The 20,613-nt window shown below is 48.5% G+C and overlaps 1 protein-coding gene across 1 annotated transcript in view; it reads right to left on the bottom strand.

The window, feature by feature from the left end:
* The window catches only part of LOC147717753 (olfactomedin-like protein 2A), a 227,722-nt gene that overhangs the window by 192,726 nt on the left and 14,383 nt on the right, over positions 1 to 20,613 (bottom strand). The window contains exon 2 of the mRNA XM_086919879.1: positions 6,244 to 6,507. Coding sequence (XP_086776005.1) covers positions 6,244 to 6,507 — 264 coding nt within the window. The remainder of the gene's footprint in view (positions 1 to 6,243; positions 6,508 to 20,613) is intronic.

Raw genomic sequence — 20,613 nt, 5'->3', positions numbered from 1 at the left:
ACCGCACCGTCGTCTGCCATCGTCTTGAGTTAATCACCAGCTAGGAAGCCAGGCAACCTATGTTGGGACGGGGGCGGGGCCTCAAGAAGACAGGAAGCAGCAGACGGGAGCCTACCCCGCGCTCCTGGGACTGAGCGTGTGAACCTGCGGGGCTCCTGTGCTCATGGAGAGCCCCGCCTGCTGCAGAGCCTGAGCCGCTGACCCTGCACACCTGAGGAGGAAAGACCGGCCTGGAGAGCAGCGGGGGAGTCCTGAGTCAGCCCAGTGAGTAGGGGGACGTGTAAACACTGTTTTTTTGTGCATCAGGCTTGCGAGACAGGAGATGGGCACTTCGAGTGTGTGGATGCGCGCGTGTGACTGTGTGTGTGTGCGCGTGAGCAGGTTGGGGGGGTGTGCGCGTGTGTGTATGCAGTGTGTGTGTGTGTGCGTGTGTGTGTGTGTGCACGCGTGTGTGTGTGTGTGAACGTGTGTGTGTGTGCGCGTGTGTGTGTAAACGCGTGTGTGTGTAAACGCGTGTGTGTTAGCGCGCATGTGTGTGTGAGCGCGAGCACCCAGGAGAGTCAGCCCGCCAGCAGAAGCGCGTCCTCGCGGTCAAATCGCTGAGGTAATGCACGTAACCACCCCCTGTCGGCCATTCCCGGCAAACCCACAACAATAGGTCTTTCGCTGGAGCAGCGCTATGCGCTGCTAACATCAGCGAGACCTAAAAAAGCTCCCCTCTCTTTGTTTTCAATAACGGAGGTAAGAACAGTTATTGACAGAATAAAGCTCCCAAGGGCCACCGGTTCAGACAAAATTCCAGCAGTAATAATTAAATCAAATTGTGATTAGTGGGCAACAGTATATTCCCTCTTGTTCAGTTGGATTGGCTCAACAGGCATCCTTTGTGGAAAGGGTCAATAGTAAAACCTATCTTTAAAAAAGGGAATAGTTCAGATCCTACACATTATAGGCTGATTAGCCTTTTGGATATTCCATGTGAAGGTGTTCTCAAAAATTATTCTATGTAAGTTGGAAGACTGGGCATTCGAATCCAAGCTAATCCCAATTGAGCATGAGGTTTTCGGGAGGGCCATTCCACCATAGATCATTTCTTCCCGCTATGGGCCATCACTCAGAATGCTCTAGAAGTGAATAAAATGCTGTGTTGTTGTTTTGTTGGCTTCAGGTCAGCCTTTGATTCAGTGGACAGGGACACCCTATGGAAAAAACTTGCCACATGGGAGCTTCCTCCGAACCTCTTTAGTGTATTACAATCCCTACACTCCGCCAATTGGGCTCAGGTGGAGGTCGATAAATTGGGCTGGCTGTCCCAGAGAACCTCCATTAAGAATGACCTTTGGCAGGGGTGCGTTTTAGAACCCCTGCATTTTTGTTTATTTTTAACAGACCTCCCTACTTTTACATCTCACACAAAGTCCTTTTCCCCTAAAGTTGGGAAATAGTACATTGCCTGTCTGCTTTATGCATACGATCTGGTACAGTTAGATTGCACCCCAATTGGTCTGCAGAGGAAAGTAAATGCCTTTGAAACATATAGCCAGCAGAACCAACTTCACATTATTCTAGAGAAGACCAAGGTGTTGGTCTTTGATAATAGAGTAAAAAAAAATCAGCTGGCATTTAAACACCCGGGAGGTGGAGTTAGTTGATTATTATAAATATTTAGGTTTGACATTTGGGAGGAATTTAATTTGGAACACACACTGGGATTCTATTAAGCAGAAGTTGTTGCTGCAGGCCAGCTGCTTGTGTAGATTTAATTGGAAATATGGAGGGTTGTTTCATAATCCTTTATTGAGGGCCTACGAGGGAAAATACCTCCCCAGGGCTTGTATGGCAGAGAGGTATTTTCCCTTGATTCCTCCTCCGAGTGGGAACAATTAGAAGGGGCAGTTCTCAGAACACTTTTGTCGCTTCCACCTGGTACCATGGTTCAGGGCATAAGGAGGGAGTTACATTTTACCTCTTGGAATTTGTTGGTATTAACCCGGGCTTTAGGATATTTTAATAGACTCTCAGGATGATGAAGTGATAAAGGTCTCTAAACTCTGCTAGGACGAGATTCAAGGCAGTGAAAGAAGGTGGGCAAGGGAAGTAAGAAATAGATTAAGTTGTATCAAGAACCTTCCTTCTGGTTGCGGTACAATTATGTCCTGGTTCCCTTTTCCAGGTAAAAAAGTACTGAAAGAATCTGCTGCAAAAGTTGGCCGGGACTCGCGGCTGGGCCTACCTGAGTCAGAAACCTTCAATCAGTTTTTCAATACCCTCTCTAGATCTGGATACTGTTTTCCCTACCTGATGCAGGTACCTGACCCCGGCCTGTGGAATGAGAAAAGAGAATCAGCAACATCCAATGAGTATTCTCCTGGGAAGAGCCAAACTCCAAGGCTGGGGAAACCCCCTGTGTGGGTGGCTCTCCACTACTTGGGCCAAGAACATCCATATGTACCAGCCCAGCCTTCAGCCTACTAAACCGCCCTGCACCCTTCAGGGCTGCCCTGGGGAGAACCGTCATAGTGACTAAAGAGGGCAAACAGAAGGTCAACCACTAAACCTTTTAAGATTAGTTACAGTCCCTGGGTGTCAGCAAGAGCCTAGAATCCTTGAGTGAATCCTCTTTTTGCAGCACAAGTCAGGAGTATTTGTTTTACCCACAGGATCTTCTTCTTCAGGTGTAGTCGTTCCGGGAGTGTTCTGAGAAGGTGGTGGTTGAGTTACCATTTTTATCCTCAGCAATAGCCACGGATAGGAGAAATTCCTTCACCTAATCCTAACTATTTTCTCACAGCCCCACCTCCCTATGCAGTAATTCCTCTTTGCTTTGCTAAAAATAACACACGAGTCCCATTTTCAACATGGTAAAATCCTTCTGCCATAGGCAGGCCTTACTTCAGCTCTTTAGCTATGCCACTATTTAGATGAGCTCTGCTCCCACCTGACAATGTCCACTCTGGTTCTCCCCCCTCCACTATGACAGGAGTCTAGCTGTATCGAAGGGCTCTGGGAATGAAAAGGAGAAGCCCTCCCTGACATCTCCAAGCTAATTGAGATAGCACTAAGGTCCTTTGTTCAGCCACACATTCCTGTCCACTCCCAGACAGCTAATCCCTGTTAAGTGGTCAGCAGTTAACACCACCCTGACCTTCCTAGCCTCAGAGTGAGGTTATTGTCATCTTACCAAAGCTGTCAACTCTACCACCCAAGGATGTATATCTCAGCTCTGGGGTGTGGTCAGTGGTAGAACTGGTTTTAAGGCAGTTCTTCTTTATGTAGACTATAGTAAATTTTTTTAAAACGTTACTTTTTCACTTAGGTTATAAAAAGTTCTGGCTTCATCATAAATCAGATTTTGAAAATTTAGTTGGAAATAGTTTTGAATTAAATTGCTAGCATTTTCCCAGGCGAAGATATAGAATTAGGTATTCGAATCACTCCTATGCCTGACTTATAGAAAATGTAGTAGAACCTAAATAGTAAAATAGTTGTTAGGACATCGGCCACAGTGAGGGCGCACTTCTTAAATATATAGGGTGCCACTTTTTTTTGGAGACACCCTGCATTGTGGTTTTACAATATATATTTTAGGAATTACTTACTAATATATACAAATAGGGCTATCTACATGGCATCCTTACCATGTATTACTACAGGACCTTCACACAGCAGTTCAGTCATAGAATAGTGGCACTCCTGGCAGGCATACACATTTGTCATATTTGAAGGTGCAGTAAATATACACTGCAGCCACATATGAATTTAACTCCCATGCCATTTGTGCATTGTCTGTGCTATCTACCATGGCTTGAAAGGAAAGATACATGTACCAAATGGGTGAAACAGTAGACAACGTTTACAACGGGATTTTTTCAACGCACTACCATTAGAACGCAGGCATTACCACGCATACCATTACAACGCATTGCGCTGGGGGGCGCTCTAGGATAGGGAATAAGTATAATTTTATATCCAATACCTTCCCTAGTGTCCACGGGGACTGGAGTTGGAATATAAAATTATACTTACCACTATCCAGCACCTCTAAGTGCTATGCGTTGTAACGGTATTCGTTGTAAATACCGCGTTGTAAAGGTATGCGTGGTAACAGTATGCGTTGTCACGTCATACATCCTGGTGAAACTAATTTGATCAAATACTATTTTTGCCCCAGTGTACACACACAGTGGCACTGAATAGTTGTGTCATAGTGCACAAAGTTCTGTTACCAGCAACAAATGTGTTCAGATAGAGGTGAATAAGAGGTGAATAATCCAGGTCGACCATGCAAAAAAGGCACATTTTCTACAACTGTCACCAAGAAACTGAAGAGGCAGCACTAGTTCCAAGAGCTTGGAGAAGCACCCCAGGAGCAAATCAGACTGTAAATTACCGCCTTAACCCCCATCACTCAAGAACCAGCAATGTGGGAAGCTATGCAGCATAGACAGCTACCAAGCCTACATTTCGCCAAGGCACTCTGCCAACAAGTTTGTGGAACCCATCAAAGCCACCTAGAGATCACCATAGATATTCAAGAACACATTTCCCTCCATTTCTCCTGTCTAAAGAACTAAAATCATCATCAACAAACCTTTTGTCAAGACCTCTGACATCAAACGCAACAAGGCTTAGAACTAGCATAACCACTCTTCTTTCGACTTATCTCCAACAGACTGTTCCGGAGTTGGCTAACTCAAAGACTTCAATGACATCTCAGCCTTCATTGAAGAAAAAATCATCCTCTCTGGACCATCAAACAAAATTTTGTCCAGTGAGAAAGGCATGGAATCCACCTTGATCGCCATTTGTTCCAGCCGGTCATGCTCCTGACCATCCCTCCCCTTAGGAAAATCCATGTTGTTTGAACCTCCCTCTCTGTACAGGCAGCACAGATGTGGAATCACTGGATTTAGGTGCCTGGATACCCTCTCGGGTGATTATTGTGCTACACAACATAACTTTCAGCAAGAATAAGGATGCTCCATGACCACATTGAATTCAGGAGGGCAGAAGAGACCAGAAGAGACCAAAAGAGACCTGGCTGCTCCCAAATAGATAACCTTATCATCCACAGGTGTGTTCAGAGGATGCACCAGGGCTTTAAGTGGGCCAGGTCTCACTGGGTCTGAGCACCAAAAGTTTTTTAAGAGGGCCTCGAAACGGGTCTCTATCGGGCTCTGTTATGTGCCCTGGCACAGGCAGTCCCCTTTTCCTGACTGCAATGACCGCAGACAGCAGGCATATCCATGTGCGCTGCTCACACTGCTCCATTCTCACTAGTGAGAAGTTACGGCATGACGTCATGCTAGGGGAGTGTTGTGGAGGAATCCTTTATAGAGAGTCATTTTCTCTCTGGATTTACCTTCTCTTTTTGAAACTCAGGAGCAGCAACATTGGTGTGGTGTTACCAGGGCTTTAAGTGGAAACTTTTTAAATATTATATACAAGCCATAGTTGCTGCTTAATTATCTTATGAAACTAACACCCATTGACAAAGACAATAGTCCTGACATGTTCTAGTCATGATGTTAGTTGTATCATATATCTAGATGCAATGACAGAAACAGCGGGCGGCACACTATGCTAAGCACAGATTTTTAGCTTGGGTGTTTTTAAGCCACGCCCTTAATTACATTGGCCACTCCCCTTTGAGAGACCACCCAGTTTTTTCATCCCACTTAAAGCCCTGGGATGCACTTCATGCGTAAGTGCATTTACGAAGCATCAAAACTGCCACACACCCACAGTTTATCCAATAGGCCAAAAAATAAGGGCAGCCTTTTATCCAACTACCCAAAAGATGGTAAGCATCTGTTTGCGACTCTCTGTGTGACATCTCTCTGCTTTACTCCATGCTTTAGTGTTGCAAACAAATTTGCTCCCAGGCAGGCCTCACTATAAATGCACACTCTACCTACCATTCACACTAAAACAAGTATCCTTTTACCTGATGACCCAGATGTGCCCCCAGAGCCTCGTCAGGGATAAGAGGCATCACACGACCACTAAAGTACAGCCAGGACACTGATAAGTAGCCCTGCGCTTTATAAATCCTGTCGTTCATTCATTCATTCATTCATTCATTCACAGTACAATACAACACAACATGAGCTGTAAGAATGTCCTGACCTGGGCTTCTGAAGAGGGGGCATAACGTGGTTTGAGTAGATGTGTCTCCCCATATCAGAGGTGTCGTTAGCAGTAACCTGGCTCTGCTTCCCGCCACTATTTCCGGCTCTTTACCTTGGACATGTCAGGAGCGCTGGTCACCATCTTCTCGGCCTTCCAGAGGCGGTCACAGAAGCTGGCAACGGACTTGCCCAGCTGGCAGTCACAGCGGCAGTGGGGCTCGGTGGCTGAGGCGTCCATGGAATACGAGCTGTTGGCGTGGAAGGCCCTGCTCTTGCAGGCTTGCACGTCTAGTCGCCACAGGACACACTTGCAGTGGCAGCTAGGAGCCCCTTCAACAGAGGCTTCTGGGTGCTTGTTTCTGGCACTCTTCTGGGCCTGTGAAGAGAAAGACAGAGATGAAGGTGACTGGACCTCCCACTGGGCCTTTAAAATGTACTATTGATCATTTGTATAAGTCATACCATAGACTAAATTCCTCATTTGATTTTAAATATAGGATGTTAGGGTCGCCCAACTCAATAGCCCACTTTTTATCTAACTCAGAATGAGTTTCCCCCACGGATGATGAGACCTAAGACCTAAGACCTAAGACCTGCTGGTTACACTCAGATCTCTGCAGCAGATTCCTTAACCTACTGCTAGGCAGCAACCTTTTGGGTCCCTCTCCCAAGTAAGAATCAGGCGCACTGTTCCAGAAATGTGTAATCTTTCATTTTGACAAAATCTGCAATTTTAAAGCAATGGGACCCTAGGCCCACGTTGTGGTAAAAACAGACGCTGAGGGACAGATGTACGACCCTGTCACACAACGCAGTGCAGCAATCATAGTTGCATTACAGGGGGAGAGGAGGAAAGCACCATATCTACCGAGATCTGGCACTCTCCTCCGGGAAACATCATTTACTACAAAATCTTTACCACACGTGACGTTTACTACAGTTCACTTACCACGCAAACGTCTTTTCAACGTGGGTGCATTCCACGACCGTCTTTACCACGCAACGTTCTTTCCTTCCAGTCTTCGTTCTTTCGTCCTGCGTGTTAATCATCAAGAAAATGGAACTATAAAAAAAGGGGGCTTGGAGAGGCTGGGGGGGTCTCCCCCCCCCAAAAAAAAACAAGCGGATTGAAAAAAAAAAGAAGAAAACTGAGAAAAAAAATGATATTAAGTGCCTCTGACGATCAAGAAAAGAGCCTCCCCAGCGACGTGGCGTGTACGTCATTATAGTAGTCCAATCTCTATTTTTCAAAACGTGTTTTGACGCTCGTTTCCGTGAAGGGCAGCTGGTGAAAGGGGTGGAGAGGTGAGATAAGGATACAATGTTTATACATAAAAAAATATAATTAAAGTGCATTGTAAATTAAAAAATTAAAAAAGAAAGGTAATCTGTAGTATTGGTTTGTTATAAACATCGATATTTTGCTTTGTTCGGCAGTTTGGAAATTATTTTTTTTCAGCCTATCAGTATCATTATGTACAGGACGTAAGAGGTTATGTAACGTAAATTTTGTGGTGTATAATCGTGCGTTGGAAAATGCTGCGTGGTAAAGACGCATGCGAAGTAAAATTCGCGTGGTAATGCCATGCGTGGAAAACGTTAGCGTTGTATTTTCATATATTCCTCTCCTCCCCAGGGGCGTAACACAGGCCCCCGCGGTGCGGTGGGCCCCAAGCTCCAGGGGGCCCCCTCGGCACGACACTCTGACCGGAGAGCTCCTGATTGAGCCTGGAGGGGGCCCTTCTGGGTACCGTGCAGGGAGGCCCCCTCAATTTTCGTTACGCCAGTGCTCCTCCCTCTCCTTAGTACCGGTGCGCAATCAGGCTGCGAGTGCGACCTCCATGCACACACCCTTGCACCATAGTGCAAGTGTGTATGCATGAGCCTAGCAGAGATTTTGTACTGGATGGGAACCCGTCCAGTACAAAATACTATGCCTAGACACACTGTAAAACTTTTCCCACTTTGTATGTGTGCTGTACAGTGCAGCACACATGCAAAGTAGGAAAAGAAAGGAGAAATAAAAGTATTGCTTCAAAGTCTTGTTACCTCACATTTGGAAATATAATTATCAGTATTGGGCCCAACCGTGTTAAAATGACATCAGTAGTAGGCACACATGGGAAAGATCTTACTTCACCCACACCAACCTTATGCAGTGCAAAACTTTGTCAGAAAACGACCTAGTTTTGCTAGGTTTCCCTAGGTGCCGGCAGAGCTAGGGTTCAAAATCTACAGGTGGGCACTTTGCAAAAAAGGGTCACTTTTCACTCTGAAAATGTGGTGTGTCCACGTTGTGTTTTGGTCCGTTTCATGTTGTGGGCACTCGGCCTACCCACAGGTACAATTTTTCTCTGAAGACTTTGGGGAATGCGGGGTGGGTGGTATGTTGTCGATCCACGCACATTCCAGAACTTTCCACCACAGAAATGTGAGGAAAATGTGTTTTTTGGACAGATTTATAGGTCGAACGGATCCCTCGACCTCTCGCAGTCTGGCTTCCGGGCCAACCACAGCACCGAGACCGCCCTCATCGCAGCCACCGATGACATCAGAGCCCTGCTCGACAACGGAGAAACAGCGGCCCTCATCCTCCTGGACCTCTCCGCGGCTTTCGACACTGTCTGCCACCGCACCCTAGTACAACGCCTCTGCAACGTCGGAATCCAGGAGAAGGCACTAGATTGGATCACCTCCTTCCTCGCCGGAAGGACACAGAGGGTCCGCCTCCCCCCGTTCAGATCAAAAGCCACCGAAGTCATCTGCGGCGTTCCTCAGGGCTCCTCGCTCAGCCCCACCCTCTTCATTGTCTACATGAGCCCCCTCGCAGCCATCGCACGCCAACACAACCTCAACATCATCTCCTACCCCGACGACACCCAGCTGATCCTCTCCCTCACCAACGACCCCGCCACCGCCAGAGCCAACCTGCACGAAGGGATGAAAGACGTAGCCGAGTGGATGATGAACAGCCGCCTGAAACTGAACTCAGACAAGACGGAAGTCCTCATCCTGGGCTCCTCGCCCTCCGCCTGGGACGACTCCTGGTGGCCCCCCGCCCTGGGCAGCGCACCCAAACCAACAGACCACACACGCAACCTGGGCTTCATCCTGGACTCCTCACTCTCCATGACCAGACAAGTCAACGCCGTCTCCTCGTCGTGCTTCAACATCCTGCGCATGCTACGAAAGATCCCCACCGAGACCAGGAAGACGGTCACCCAGGCCCTCGTCACCAGCCGACTGGACTACGGCAACACCCTCTATGCCAGAACCACTGCCAAACTCCAGAAGAGACTCCAGCGGATCCAGAACGCTTCAGCAAGACTCATCCTCGACATCCCCCGACACAGCCACATCTCCGGACACCTGAGAGACCTGCACTGGCTCCCGGTCAACAAGAGAATCACCTTCCGGCTCCTCACCCACGCACACAAAGCCTTGCACAACCGAGGCCCTGGATACCTCAACAGCCGCCTCAACTTCTACAATCCCACACGCCAGCTTCGCTCAACCAGCCACGCCTTCGCCGCCGTCCCCCGCATCCGAAGAGCCACCACAGGAGGAAGGTCCTTCTCCTACCTGGCCGCCAAGACTTGGAACTCCCTCCCGACCCACCTCCGCCTGACCCAGGACCACCTCCCCTTCAGGAAAAAGCTCAAGACCTGGCTGTTCGAGCAGTAGCGGACCCCCCCTCCCCAAGCGCCTTGAGACCCTCCGGGTGAGTAGTGCGCTATATAAATGCTCTGATTGATTGATTGATTGATTGATTGATTATGGGTAACAGAACCAGGTGAGAGCACATCAATCACCCCATCCTGGATTTCCCTGGGTGTCGAGTTTTCAAAAATGTATAGGTTTGATAGGTTTCCTAGATGCCGGCAGAGCTAGGGTTCAAAATCTACAGCTAGGCACTTTGCAAAAAAAGGGTTTGTTTTCACCCTGAAAATGTGGTGTGTCCACGATTCGTTTTGGGCCATTTCCTGTCGCGGGCACTAGGCCTACTCACACAAGTGAGGTACTATTTTTCTCAGAAGACTTTGGGGAATGCGTGGTGGGCGGAAATTTGTGGATCCACGCAGATTCCAGAACTTTCCACCACAGAAATGTGAGGAAATTTTTTTTTTTTTTTTTGGACACATTTTTAGGTTTGCAAGGGAATCTGGGTAACAGAACCTGGTGAGAGCCAGTCAAGTCACCCCATCCTGGATTTCCCTGGGTGGCTAGTTCTAAAAAATGTATAGGTTTGCTAGGTTTCCTGTTAGACGGACCGGGAGGGTCGGCCGAGAATAAGGGGAGAGGTCTCCGGGGAGAGCCGTCTCCAACGATCGTACAGACGAGTAACTTCCCCCCCACAGATGTACACCACACAAGGATAAGGTTCAACGTTCTTTATAAGCAATTCTTTAAGTACGGTGGAATGGTACAAGGAGGTCTGGACTCAGGGGTCCCCTCGGTTCTAGTCTCTTGATTGGGAAAAGGGTAGCGGGACAGTCTTGTTACCAATCTAGTAGATGGAATAGCTCACAATCCTCGAGCTCGGCGTTCTAGATGATCGGGCCGCGGCGGAGCCAGCAGGTCCCGGGATGGTGGAAGGTAGCGACGGTCCGCGGCGGAGCCAGCAGGTCCCGATGAAGGTGGTGGTTACAAACGGTCCGCGGCCACGCCAGCAGGTCCCGACGACGAGGAAGGTTGCAGAAAGGTTGCGGCAGCGCCAGCAAGCAGGACGATAGTTCGCAAGGCAGGACTACGGCAGCGCCAGTAGTCCGTCAAGGATGAGTTCTTCACTGCGTCTCTCGACTCCAGGATACAACTGCCTTCCTGCTCTGGAGCTGCCCCAGTTATAGGTCTGGTGCCCTTTGATGTCCGGACCCTCGCACTTGGTGGTCGGGAGGTCCGGGATGAGGGAGTCCAGACACCCAGCAGGGGGGTGGAGCCAGCGCCCGGGGGAGCTGGGCGCGATCGGCACCTGGCGGGGGAGAGCCATCGATACTTCTTTCTCCCATTAACCTGCCAAGTGGGCCGTTCACCTCCTGGGTGGATGGTGGTGCCGGGATGTCGGGGCCTGGCCAGGCCCAGGGTTAGGGTCGATCTGAGGCCACGCGGCCTCGTGGTGCAGGGTCCAAGATGGCGGCCGGGCCGGCCGAGGGAGCGGGAAGGAATTCGGCCCCATGATACAGGGAGGTCCGCGGCAGGAGTCCCGCATGGGACGGGGTGCGGGTTGCTTTTGTGGGTAACATCTGGAGGACCGGGGCCCGGGTCCTGTCATGTGGGGAGGAGGCAAGCCCTTCACGTGGCCTGTCCAACATTTCCCTAGGTGCTGGCAGAGATAGGGTTTAAAATCTACAGCTAGGCACTTTGGAAAAAAAGGGTCAATTTTCACTTTCAAAATGTGGTGTGTCCACGTTGCGTTTTGGGTCGTTTACTGTCGCAGGCACTAGGCCTACCCACACAGTGAGGTACCATTTTTCTCTGAAGACTTTGGGGAACGCGGGGTGGGTGGAAATTTGTGTATCCACGCAGATTCCCGAACATTCCACCACAGAAATGTGAGGAAAATGTGTTTTTTTGGACACATTTTTAGGTTTGCAAGGGATTCTGGGTAACAGAACCTGGTGAGAACCAGTCAAGTCACCCCATCCTGGATTTCTCTGGGTGTCTAGTTTTCAAAAATGTATAGGTTTGCTAGGTTTCCCCAGGTGCCGGCAGAGCTAGGGTTCAAAATCTACAGCTAGGCACTTTGGAAAAAAAGGGTCAGTTTTCACTCTAAAAATGTGGTGTGTCCATGTTGCGTTTTGGGCCGTTTCCTGTCGCGGGCACTAGGCCTACCCACACAAGTGAGGTACCATTTTTCTCGGAAGACTTTGGGGGACGTGGGTGTGTGAAAATGTGTGGATCCACGTAGATTGCAGATCTTTCCGTCACAGAAATGTGAGGAAAATGTGTTTGTTTGTATACATTTTTAGGTTTGCAAGGGATTCAGGGTAACAGAACCTGGTGAGAGCCAGTCAAGTCACCCCATCCTGGATTTCCCTGGGTGTCTAGTTTTCAAAAATGTATAGGTTTGCTAGGTGTCCCTAGGTGCTGGCAGAGCTAGGGTTCAAAATCTACAGCTAGGCACTTTGCAAAAAAAGTGTCCGTTTTCACAGTAAAAATAAAAGTGTGTCCACGTTGCGTTTTGAGCCGTTTCTGTCACGGGCACTAGGCCTACCCACACAGTGAGGTACCCTTTTTATCAGGAGACCTAGGGTAATACAGAATTGTAGAGCAACTGTTATTACCTTTTGACTTTCGATGGATTTCTGCCTTCTAAATGAAAGACCATGTGTAAAAAAGAAGTCCTTTTGAAAAATGACCTATAATTCTCATGCTAATATGGGTACTCACAATTTTGAAAATGTGCAAATATCTACTGTTTCTAAGCTCTATATTTTGTTCCTATTTCAGAAATACATGGGTGTCTTTCATACCGATTTTTCCATGTATATATTTTACCAAATGAATTGGTCTATACCCGGTACATAATAAAAAAACATTGCAAGACGCTGCTCAGTTATTGCCTCAGGGTTAGTCGGGTTTTTGGTGTACCTACAAGTCCTATATATCTCCACAACCAGAAAGTCCAGCGGAAGTAACAGTATATTGCTTTGAAACAGCTCTCATAATTTGAAGAAGTTGCAGGTGAGAACGTTGGCACACATGGATGCTTTTTTCAACTAATTTTCAATTTTTCCTATATTCACAAAAAATAGCAAAAATAGGCTATGTCCCAGAAAAATGCCAAAACTGTGTAAAAAATGTGGTTTTCTGACAAAAGTCGGCTTGTCCCTGAAAGATGGGACGATGGCGATTTCAGCACCACAACCCCTTTTTTTATACCATTTGCAGGAAAAAAGCAGACGCTTTCATCTGTAGCCATTTTTCCCATTTTTCCAAAACAAAACAAAACTTTGCTCTATTTTGGCTAATTTCTGAGTCCCCTTCAGGGGAATCCACAAACCCTGGGTACCTTTCGAATCCTCATGATGTTGGAAGAAAAGGACGCAAATTTGTTGTGTATACCTTATGTGGTAGGTAATGGATACTTTGCACCATTAGCAGGAGAGTGACGGAGAGCAGTTCAAGTCCAGCACACATGCTCCTATGTATATGACAATTAAACAAAGGGTTTGTAGTTTCTAATATGAACTAAGGAAAAAACACTTCTAGTGCACCCTCATGGAAGTGAAGTCGGAGGAATATTTAAATTTGGGACCAAGAGCCCTCACCCAACGAGCTCTGTGGCATGCTTCATCATCGGGAAGCTCCTCAGTGGGCCAGCGCTCGATTGCCCAAAGGGCCCCCAAGGGGGCTCTTTGCCAGAGTTCTTTTGATAGGTTTAACATTTGAAGCCTGTGATGAAGGTGTAAGTATGGCGTAGACTGGAGTGAAAGTGGGTATAATATTAAAAGGACCTAAGGCAGTCGTGGCCGGCATGGCTAGCTGGTGGGCAGGTGGCATGCAGGGGGTTTAGTTTAATAAAGGAACATGAAGCAGGCAGTCAGGCTCCCTCCCCAAAGCTAATCACAACACTGCAAGCTGCGTTGTTATTGGTCAGGACACCACCCAGCCAGGGGCTTATGTGGAGGCCTTGTTCTCCACGCAGGCTGCATTGCAGCCTGCATGGAGAAGGGCAGAGTGCGCATGACAGGTTTGGCGGCCCCAGAAGGCCAACCAAACAGGCTTTGCACACTCAGGAGTGAGCACACCACTCCTCCCCTGCCCTGCTCACAGAGCAGCCCTGCTCACCCACGAGCCTGCAACCAAACATAAAAGAGTAATAACTAAAAGTGATTACCCTTTTATGTTTCTGCTTCTCACACTGCGAGGAAGCAGTGGGACGACGCTCCACCGCCCTAGTGGAGGAGCCTCCCCTGATCTAAGGGCCTCCAATGAGAAGCTGCCTGATGATGAAGCATGCCACGGAGTTCGTTAGTTGAGGGTGCTTGCTCCTAAATTTAAATATTTCACCAACCTCACTTGCAAGAGCGTACACTAGTGGTGTTTTACCTTTAGTCAATATTAGGAACTGCATACTCTTTGTTTAATACTTTGTGCCACTGCCATTACAAACAGTTCTTCCTAAAATGAATGCCCTAAAATACTTCTTAAACTCAGACCCACGTGCCCAGTACTTGGGAAAAATTTCCCTTTCTTAGTTCTGGTCTGGTCTGGTCCTGTGGTTCGGGTGGTCGGCCTTCAGTCATCTCACCCACCCAGCACCTCATGTGCCTGGAGTGGGTGCATTTCCTGGGCTGGTAAGCTTGGGTGGAGGTCGCAGAGTTCTGGATAGCGGAACTCCGCGAAGGGACAAAAAAAGTATGCCGTGCTACGTGGAGTTCGGCAAGCGGCGGAGTGCATTAGGGTCATGCAGTTCACAGTGATTTTCAATGCCGGGTGTTTGTCCCACGCTGGAAAATCATAGCTAACGGCATCATTAGCAGCACAAGAAGGCGCTGCTTCCGTTCTGCTGCTTGGGTAGATTTTCTACCCGTGCGGCAGCTTTCTCAATGCAAGCGGAAGGTTTCTCAACGTGAGTGGTCGCAAGCACACACAACCACTTGCATTGAGAAATCGACTGCCTGCATTGATAAATCTCACTGGGAGGTTGATTTTCCTCGCTCTCACTCGACACCTTGACATTGACGAGCGGAGCAAGGAAAAATCTTGCCGTAAGGTGTATATTCCTCGCTTGTGCTCGCCAACTGGATGTTAACAAGCGTGAGCGAGGAAAAAAACTCTGCTCCGCTGGTTTTTTCGGAACTCCGTGAGCTATACATAACGCGCAGTGCAGAAAACTCCACAAACTCCGCGAACATAGCAGAGCTCACCGCCCAGGATTAGTGCCAGGCTGGCAGTGGCTTATGGAACCCAGAGGCAGTCGAGTGTCCACTAGGTGGAGTACTTACCCCCATCCGATATAATCCACAAACTCTGCAGCACCTTGTGACTTCGGACACTGGTGACTGCACGCACAGCTTCCTGGAGGTAACCCTACCTAGTAGGCAATGATGAACACGCCCATTGTGAGTACAAGCCACTGTTTAGTAGGTTCTTCGCTCGTGCCTTACAGCTGAAGGAAAACGCGGGGGGAGGGGAGCTCTGAGTAGGTCACGGCCCCTCACTGGATCATAGAGATGTGGTGGGTCCACAAGTCTCGGATGTTGGCACAGAGTCCACGCCATGCCTTTCAGATCTGACTGCTTGCCGTCAGAGGCAGGAGTATGCAATGCACCGAGTGCTCCTGCCCCCTCCCTTACCCCTACTCCCTCCTCTCACGAACCCAGAGGGGGTCTCTGAAGAGCCACCACGAAATGCCTTTACTTGTGGCTTCAGCCAGGAGAGAGGGTACAGGAGCTAGGGTGACCAACCGTCCGTAAATTTCACGGACAGTCCGTAATTTCGGCCGTCTGTCCGTTGTCCGTGAAGGATTCTTTAACGGACGCCACTTGTCCGTAATTTTAACCCCGGGCACCGGTCGCACTACCCTAAAGCCGGCACAGCTTCCACCCTCCTTCCTTCTTGACTCTGATGCAAAGCTCAGATACCCCGTAGCATTGGAGAGGCACAGCGGGATGGCAACCCTCACACCTCCAGCCCTTGATGAGCTGTTAAGAGGTGCTTGAAGGTGACTGAGGGAGGGGCTGCAGCTTCAAGAGGAGGGGCATCTATTCAGATGCAAACAGCCCTGAATGCGCCATGTCTCTGCAATTTAGGAGGGCTTCACACATTACATTTCTGCCCAGGGCCCCAAACATCCTGGAACCGGCCCTGATTACACTGTGCAGCACTGGTTCTCTTCACAGAGCTTAAATACTGTCACTAAATTGTAAACAAACCTCGATTCTTCAAACATGCAGTCTTAATGTAATAAAATTAAGAAATGACACAATCGCACACACACTGATTAACAAAGTATGGAGGACAATCAGTTAAATCAGTTCTCTTGGAGTATCTCCTTTCAGTACTGTACATCACAGTGGGGGGTGGCAAAACTAACATTTTGGAAAGAGCCTGTCTTCTCGTTGTTTTGTCCAGGAGGGGGTGAGGAGCCCTACCCCACCCTGGAAGAGACCATGATTATACTAGAATACTGCATGCCCACCCCTGTGCCCACCCTGGTGGATCCTGTCCCCCCTCCTGTGATGGCTCCTGCCCCACCCTCCCCCCAGTGATGGCTCCTGTCCCCCCCTGTGGTGGATCCTGCCTCTGCCCTGGGTGGCTTCTGTCCCAGTTCTGGAATGGCTCCTGCAGTGAGGGTGTAGTTCTTGATGGGCCTCTTGTCAAAAAGGCTCAGCTCACAATTAATATGAAAAGGTAGGCGAGTGAGTAAGTGAAGGGATGAGTGGATGGCTGGATGAATTAGTGAAAGGGTGAATGGATGAATGAAAGATTGAATAGATGGATAATGAGAGAGGATGGATGGATTGATGAGTGAGTGGAAGAATGGAAGAGAGAAAAGGTAAATGGCTGGTTGTATGGGTGGAAGGGTAGCTGGATGGGTAAAAGGGTGGATGGATGAGTGAAAGGATGGATGAGTGAAAAGGTGGATGGTGAGTGAGTGGGTGGATGGATAAGTGAAATGATGGATGGATTGATGAATTGATAAATGCAAGGGTGAATGGGTGGACGAATGAGTAAAAGGGTGGATGCAAGGATGGATGAGTGAGTGAAAGGGAGGGTAGATGGACAAAAGGATGAATAAATAAGTGAAGGGGTGAAAGGATAAATGGATGAGAGAAAGGATGGATGAGTGATAGGGTCAATGGATGGATTCATGAGTGGATGAGTAGATGGTGGGTGGATGGATGGAAGGAAGGATTGCTAAGTGAAAGGGTCGATGGAGAGAGAAAGGGAGGATGGATGGATGGATGACTGATAGAGTGGAAGGGTGGATGAGTGGGTGGATGGATGAGAGTACAGATGGATAGGGTGAAAGGGCGGATGGATGGATAATGGATAGATGAGTGGAAGGATGGATGAGGGGATGGTTGAGTGAAATGATAGATGGAAGGATAAATGATGGATAGGTTTGCAAATTGTTGAATATGTTTGGATATGGCTGGGCTTACTTCTATACTATTGCGCGACCTCTGATGTGTCTGTAAAACGTATCCAATTGTCCTGAATTTTGACCTCATGTCCTGAATTTGAGCCCTGAATTTCGACCCTTTGTCCTGAATTTTCACACTCACCATCCTGAATTTGCACCAATGCCAGTTGGTCACCCTAGCAGGAGCTGATGGGGCGGCATGCTTCTCTTCCGCTCGTGGCACACCTCAGGGTGCCATCTCATGGTTCTTTCTACTGACCTCTAGGTAAAGGTTCTCCTACAGGGAGACAGTAGAACCAGCAGGCGTGTTTGCCGAAGAAACACTTGTGGCGGTTTCAACGCAAGAATGCCCCGCTTGGCGGCCCACCCCGGGATCAAAGGTTGGTGCTGGCCGGCTGGCCCTAAAGAGTGGTTACACTGGCACAGGAACCGGCCAATGAACAAGAGAGCGGCATACCCACCCCTAGCGATGGGACACCCCGTGTCTATCAGGCACTCTCAAAACAGCTTAGAAACCAGAACGGCTCTCGCGTCTCGCCTCGCCGAAGTACAATATGGAAGTTTAATACTGGGCACTGTACGAGGGTAGTGGGTGTTCAGAGGGCACAGTCGAGGTCAGAGGGCACAGTGAACGCTTACATGTATCAAGAGAATATACGGAGGTGATGTAGGGTGACCAACCGTCCGTAAATTTCACAGACAGTCTGTAATTTCGGCCGTCTGTCCGTTGTCCGTGAAGGATTGTTTAACGGACGCCATTTGTCCGTAATTTTAACTGGTCGCACAACCGACACAGCTGGCCCCCACCTCCCTTCTTGACTGCGATGCTGCTGAGGTCGGGTGTAACAGACTCCGAGGCAGTACAAAGGCTCAGATACCCATCAGCATTGGCGAGGCACAGCGGGATGGCAACCCTCACACCTTCAGCCCTTGATGAGCTGTTAAGAGGTGCTTGAAGGTGACAGAGGGAGGGGCGGCAGCTTCGGAGCAGGGGCATGTATTCAGATGCAACAGCACTGAATGCATCTTGTATTTTTAATTGGTGTGAGACATTCCCTTTCTGCCCAGGGTTCCAAATATCCTAGAACCAGCCCTGATTACACCGAGGCAGCACGTGGTTCACTTCAGAGCTTAATTACTGTCTCTAAATTGTAAACAAACCTCGATCAAACATGCAGTCTATATTGTAATAAAATAGAGAAATGGCACAATCACACTCACACTGATTAACAAAGTATGGAGGACAATCAGTTAAATCAGTTATCTTGGAGTATCTCCTTTCAGTACTGTACATCAGTGTGGGGGGAGGGGGGCAAAACTAACATTTTGGAAACAGAGCCTGTCTTCTCGTTGTCTCATCTAGGAGGGGGTAAGGAGCCCTCCCCCACCCTGGAAGAGACTAAGATGATACTAGAATCCTGCATACCCACCCCTGTGTCCACCCTGGCGTATCCTGTTCCCCCTCCAGTGATGGCTCTTGTCCTCCCATGTGGTGGCTCCTGCCCCCCCCCTCCCCCCTCCGCCTGTGATGGCTCCTGTCCCCTCCTGTAGTGGATTCTGTCTCTGCCCTGGGTGGCTTCTGTCCCAGTCCTGGAATGTCTCCTGCAGCGAGGGTGAAGTTCTTAATGGGCCTCTTCTCAAAAAGGCTCAGCTCAAAATTAATATGAAAAGGTGGGCGAGTGAGTAAGTGAAGGGATGGCTGGATGAATTAGTGAAAGGGGGAATGGATGAATGAAAGATTGAATAGATGGATAATGGGAGGGGATGGATTGATTGATGAGTGAGTGGAAGGATGGAAGAGAGAAAACGGAAATAGCTGGATGTATGGGTGGAAGGGTAGCTGGATGGGTAAAAGGGTGGATGGATGAGTTAAAGGATGGATGAGTGAAAATGTGGATGATGAGTGAGTGGGTGGATGGATGAGTGAAATGATGGATGGATGGATTGATGAATTGATAAGTGCAAGGGCAAATGGATGGACGGATGAGTGAAAGGGTGGATGTAAGGATGGATGAGTGAGTGAAAGGGAAGGTAGATGGACAAAATGATGAATAGACCAGTGAAGGAGTGAAAGGATAAATGGATGAGAGAAAGGATGAATGAGTGATAGGGTCAATGGATGGATTCATGAGCGGATGAGTAGATGGATGGGTGGGTGGGTGAGTGGATGGATGGATGGATGGATGGAAGGAAGGAAGGGTGGGTGGATGGATGGATGAATGGAAGGAAGGATTGCTAAGTGTGAAAGATTCGATGGAGAGAGAAAGGGAGGATGATGGATGACTGAAAGGGTTGATGGGTGGAAGGATCAGTGACTGGGTGGATGGATGAGTAGGTGAAAGGATGGCTGGAAAGGTGAAAGGGTAAATCGCTGGATGGATGAGTGAATGGATGGATGGGTAGAAGAGTGAATGTCTGAGTGTACAGATGGATAGGGTGAAAGGGCGGATAGATGGCTAATGGATGGATGAGTGAAAGGATGGATGAGTGAAATGAAAGATGGAAGGATACATGATGGATAGGTTTGCAAATGGCTGAATATGTCTAGATATGGCTGGGCTTACTTATATACAATTGCGCGACCTCTGATGTGTCTGTAAAACTTATCCAATTGTCCTGAAGTTTTGTCCTGAATTTTGACCTCCTGTCCTGAATTTGTGTCCTGAATTTTGACCCTTTGTCCTGAATTTTTACACTCACCGTCCTGAATTTGCACCAATGTCAGTTGGTCACCCTAAGGTGATGGCCGGTGGGAGTTCAGAGGACACGTATAGGTCAGAGATCACATTAAAGGTCAAAGGTTACACTAAATGACAGTGGGAGTTCTGAGGCGCGTGTGCTAGTTAGAGAGCACAGAGATCAGAGCACAATCTAGGCCAATAACTATTCAGAGGCTATGTGGAGGTTAGAAGGCACCGTGCGGGTTCAGAGGTCACAGTGAAACCGGCTGTGGAGGTCAGAGGGCCCGGAAAAGGCAACACTAGTATTCTTATGGGTTATAGCCAATTTAGCCCAGGCAAACTACTGCAAGCTCTCTGGGGTTAATTTCACTACGGATGCTGCAAAAAACGGGTGACATATGAACCCCCAAAAGGCTCTTTCTCCTGCAAACGCTGAGCAACTCTGATACAGGGCAGCTCCTCTGTAATGACGGAGGAGTGTCACCCTACTCGCCAGAGTCAGCCACAGAAAAATAAAATTATAATGAAACAATATCATTTTATGTTTCCTTGACTGATTCCGACATGGCTGCAGGGCGAGGCCGGGCCGGGCCATGACAGGCGCATGTATGTTTGGCCGTCCGTCCTAGGCCAGCCTAACATACCATGCGCAATTCTGTTTCTCCAACCCGGCTGTGCTTATAGCTGGGTTGGAGAAATGGCACAGGCA

This window comes from Lissotriton vulgaris, chromosome 5, assembly GCF_964263255.1.
Source record: "Lissotriton vulgaris chromosome 5, aLisVul1.2, whole genome shotgun sequence".
In the NCBI taxonomy this organism is placed as follows: domain Eukaryota; kingdom Metazoa; phylum Chordata; class Amphibia; order Caudata; family Salamandridae; genus Lissotriton; species Lissotriton vulgaris.
This window is presented reverse-complemented; position numbering and strand designations above follow the sequence as displayed.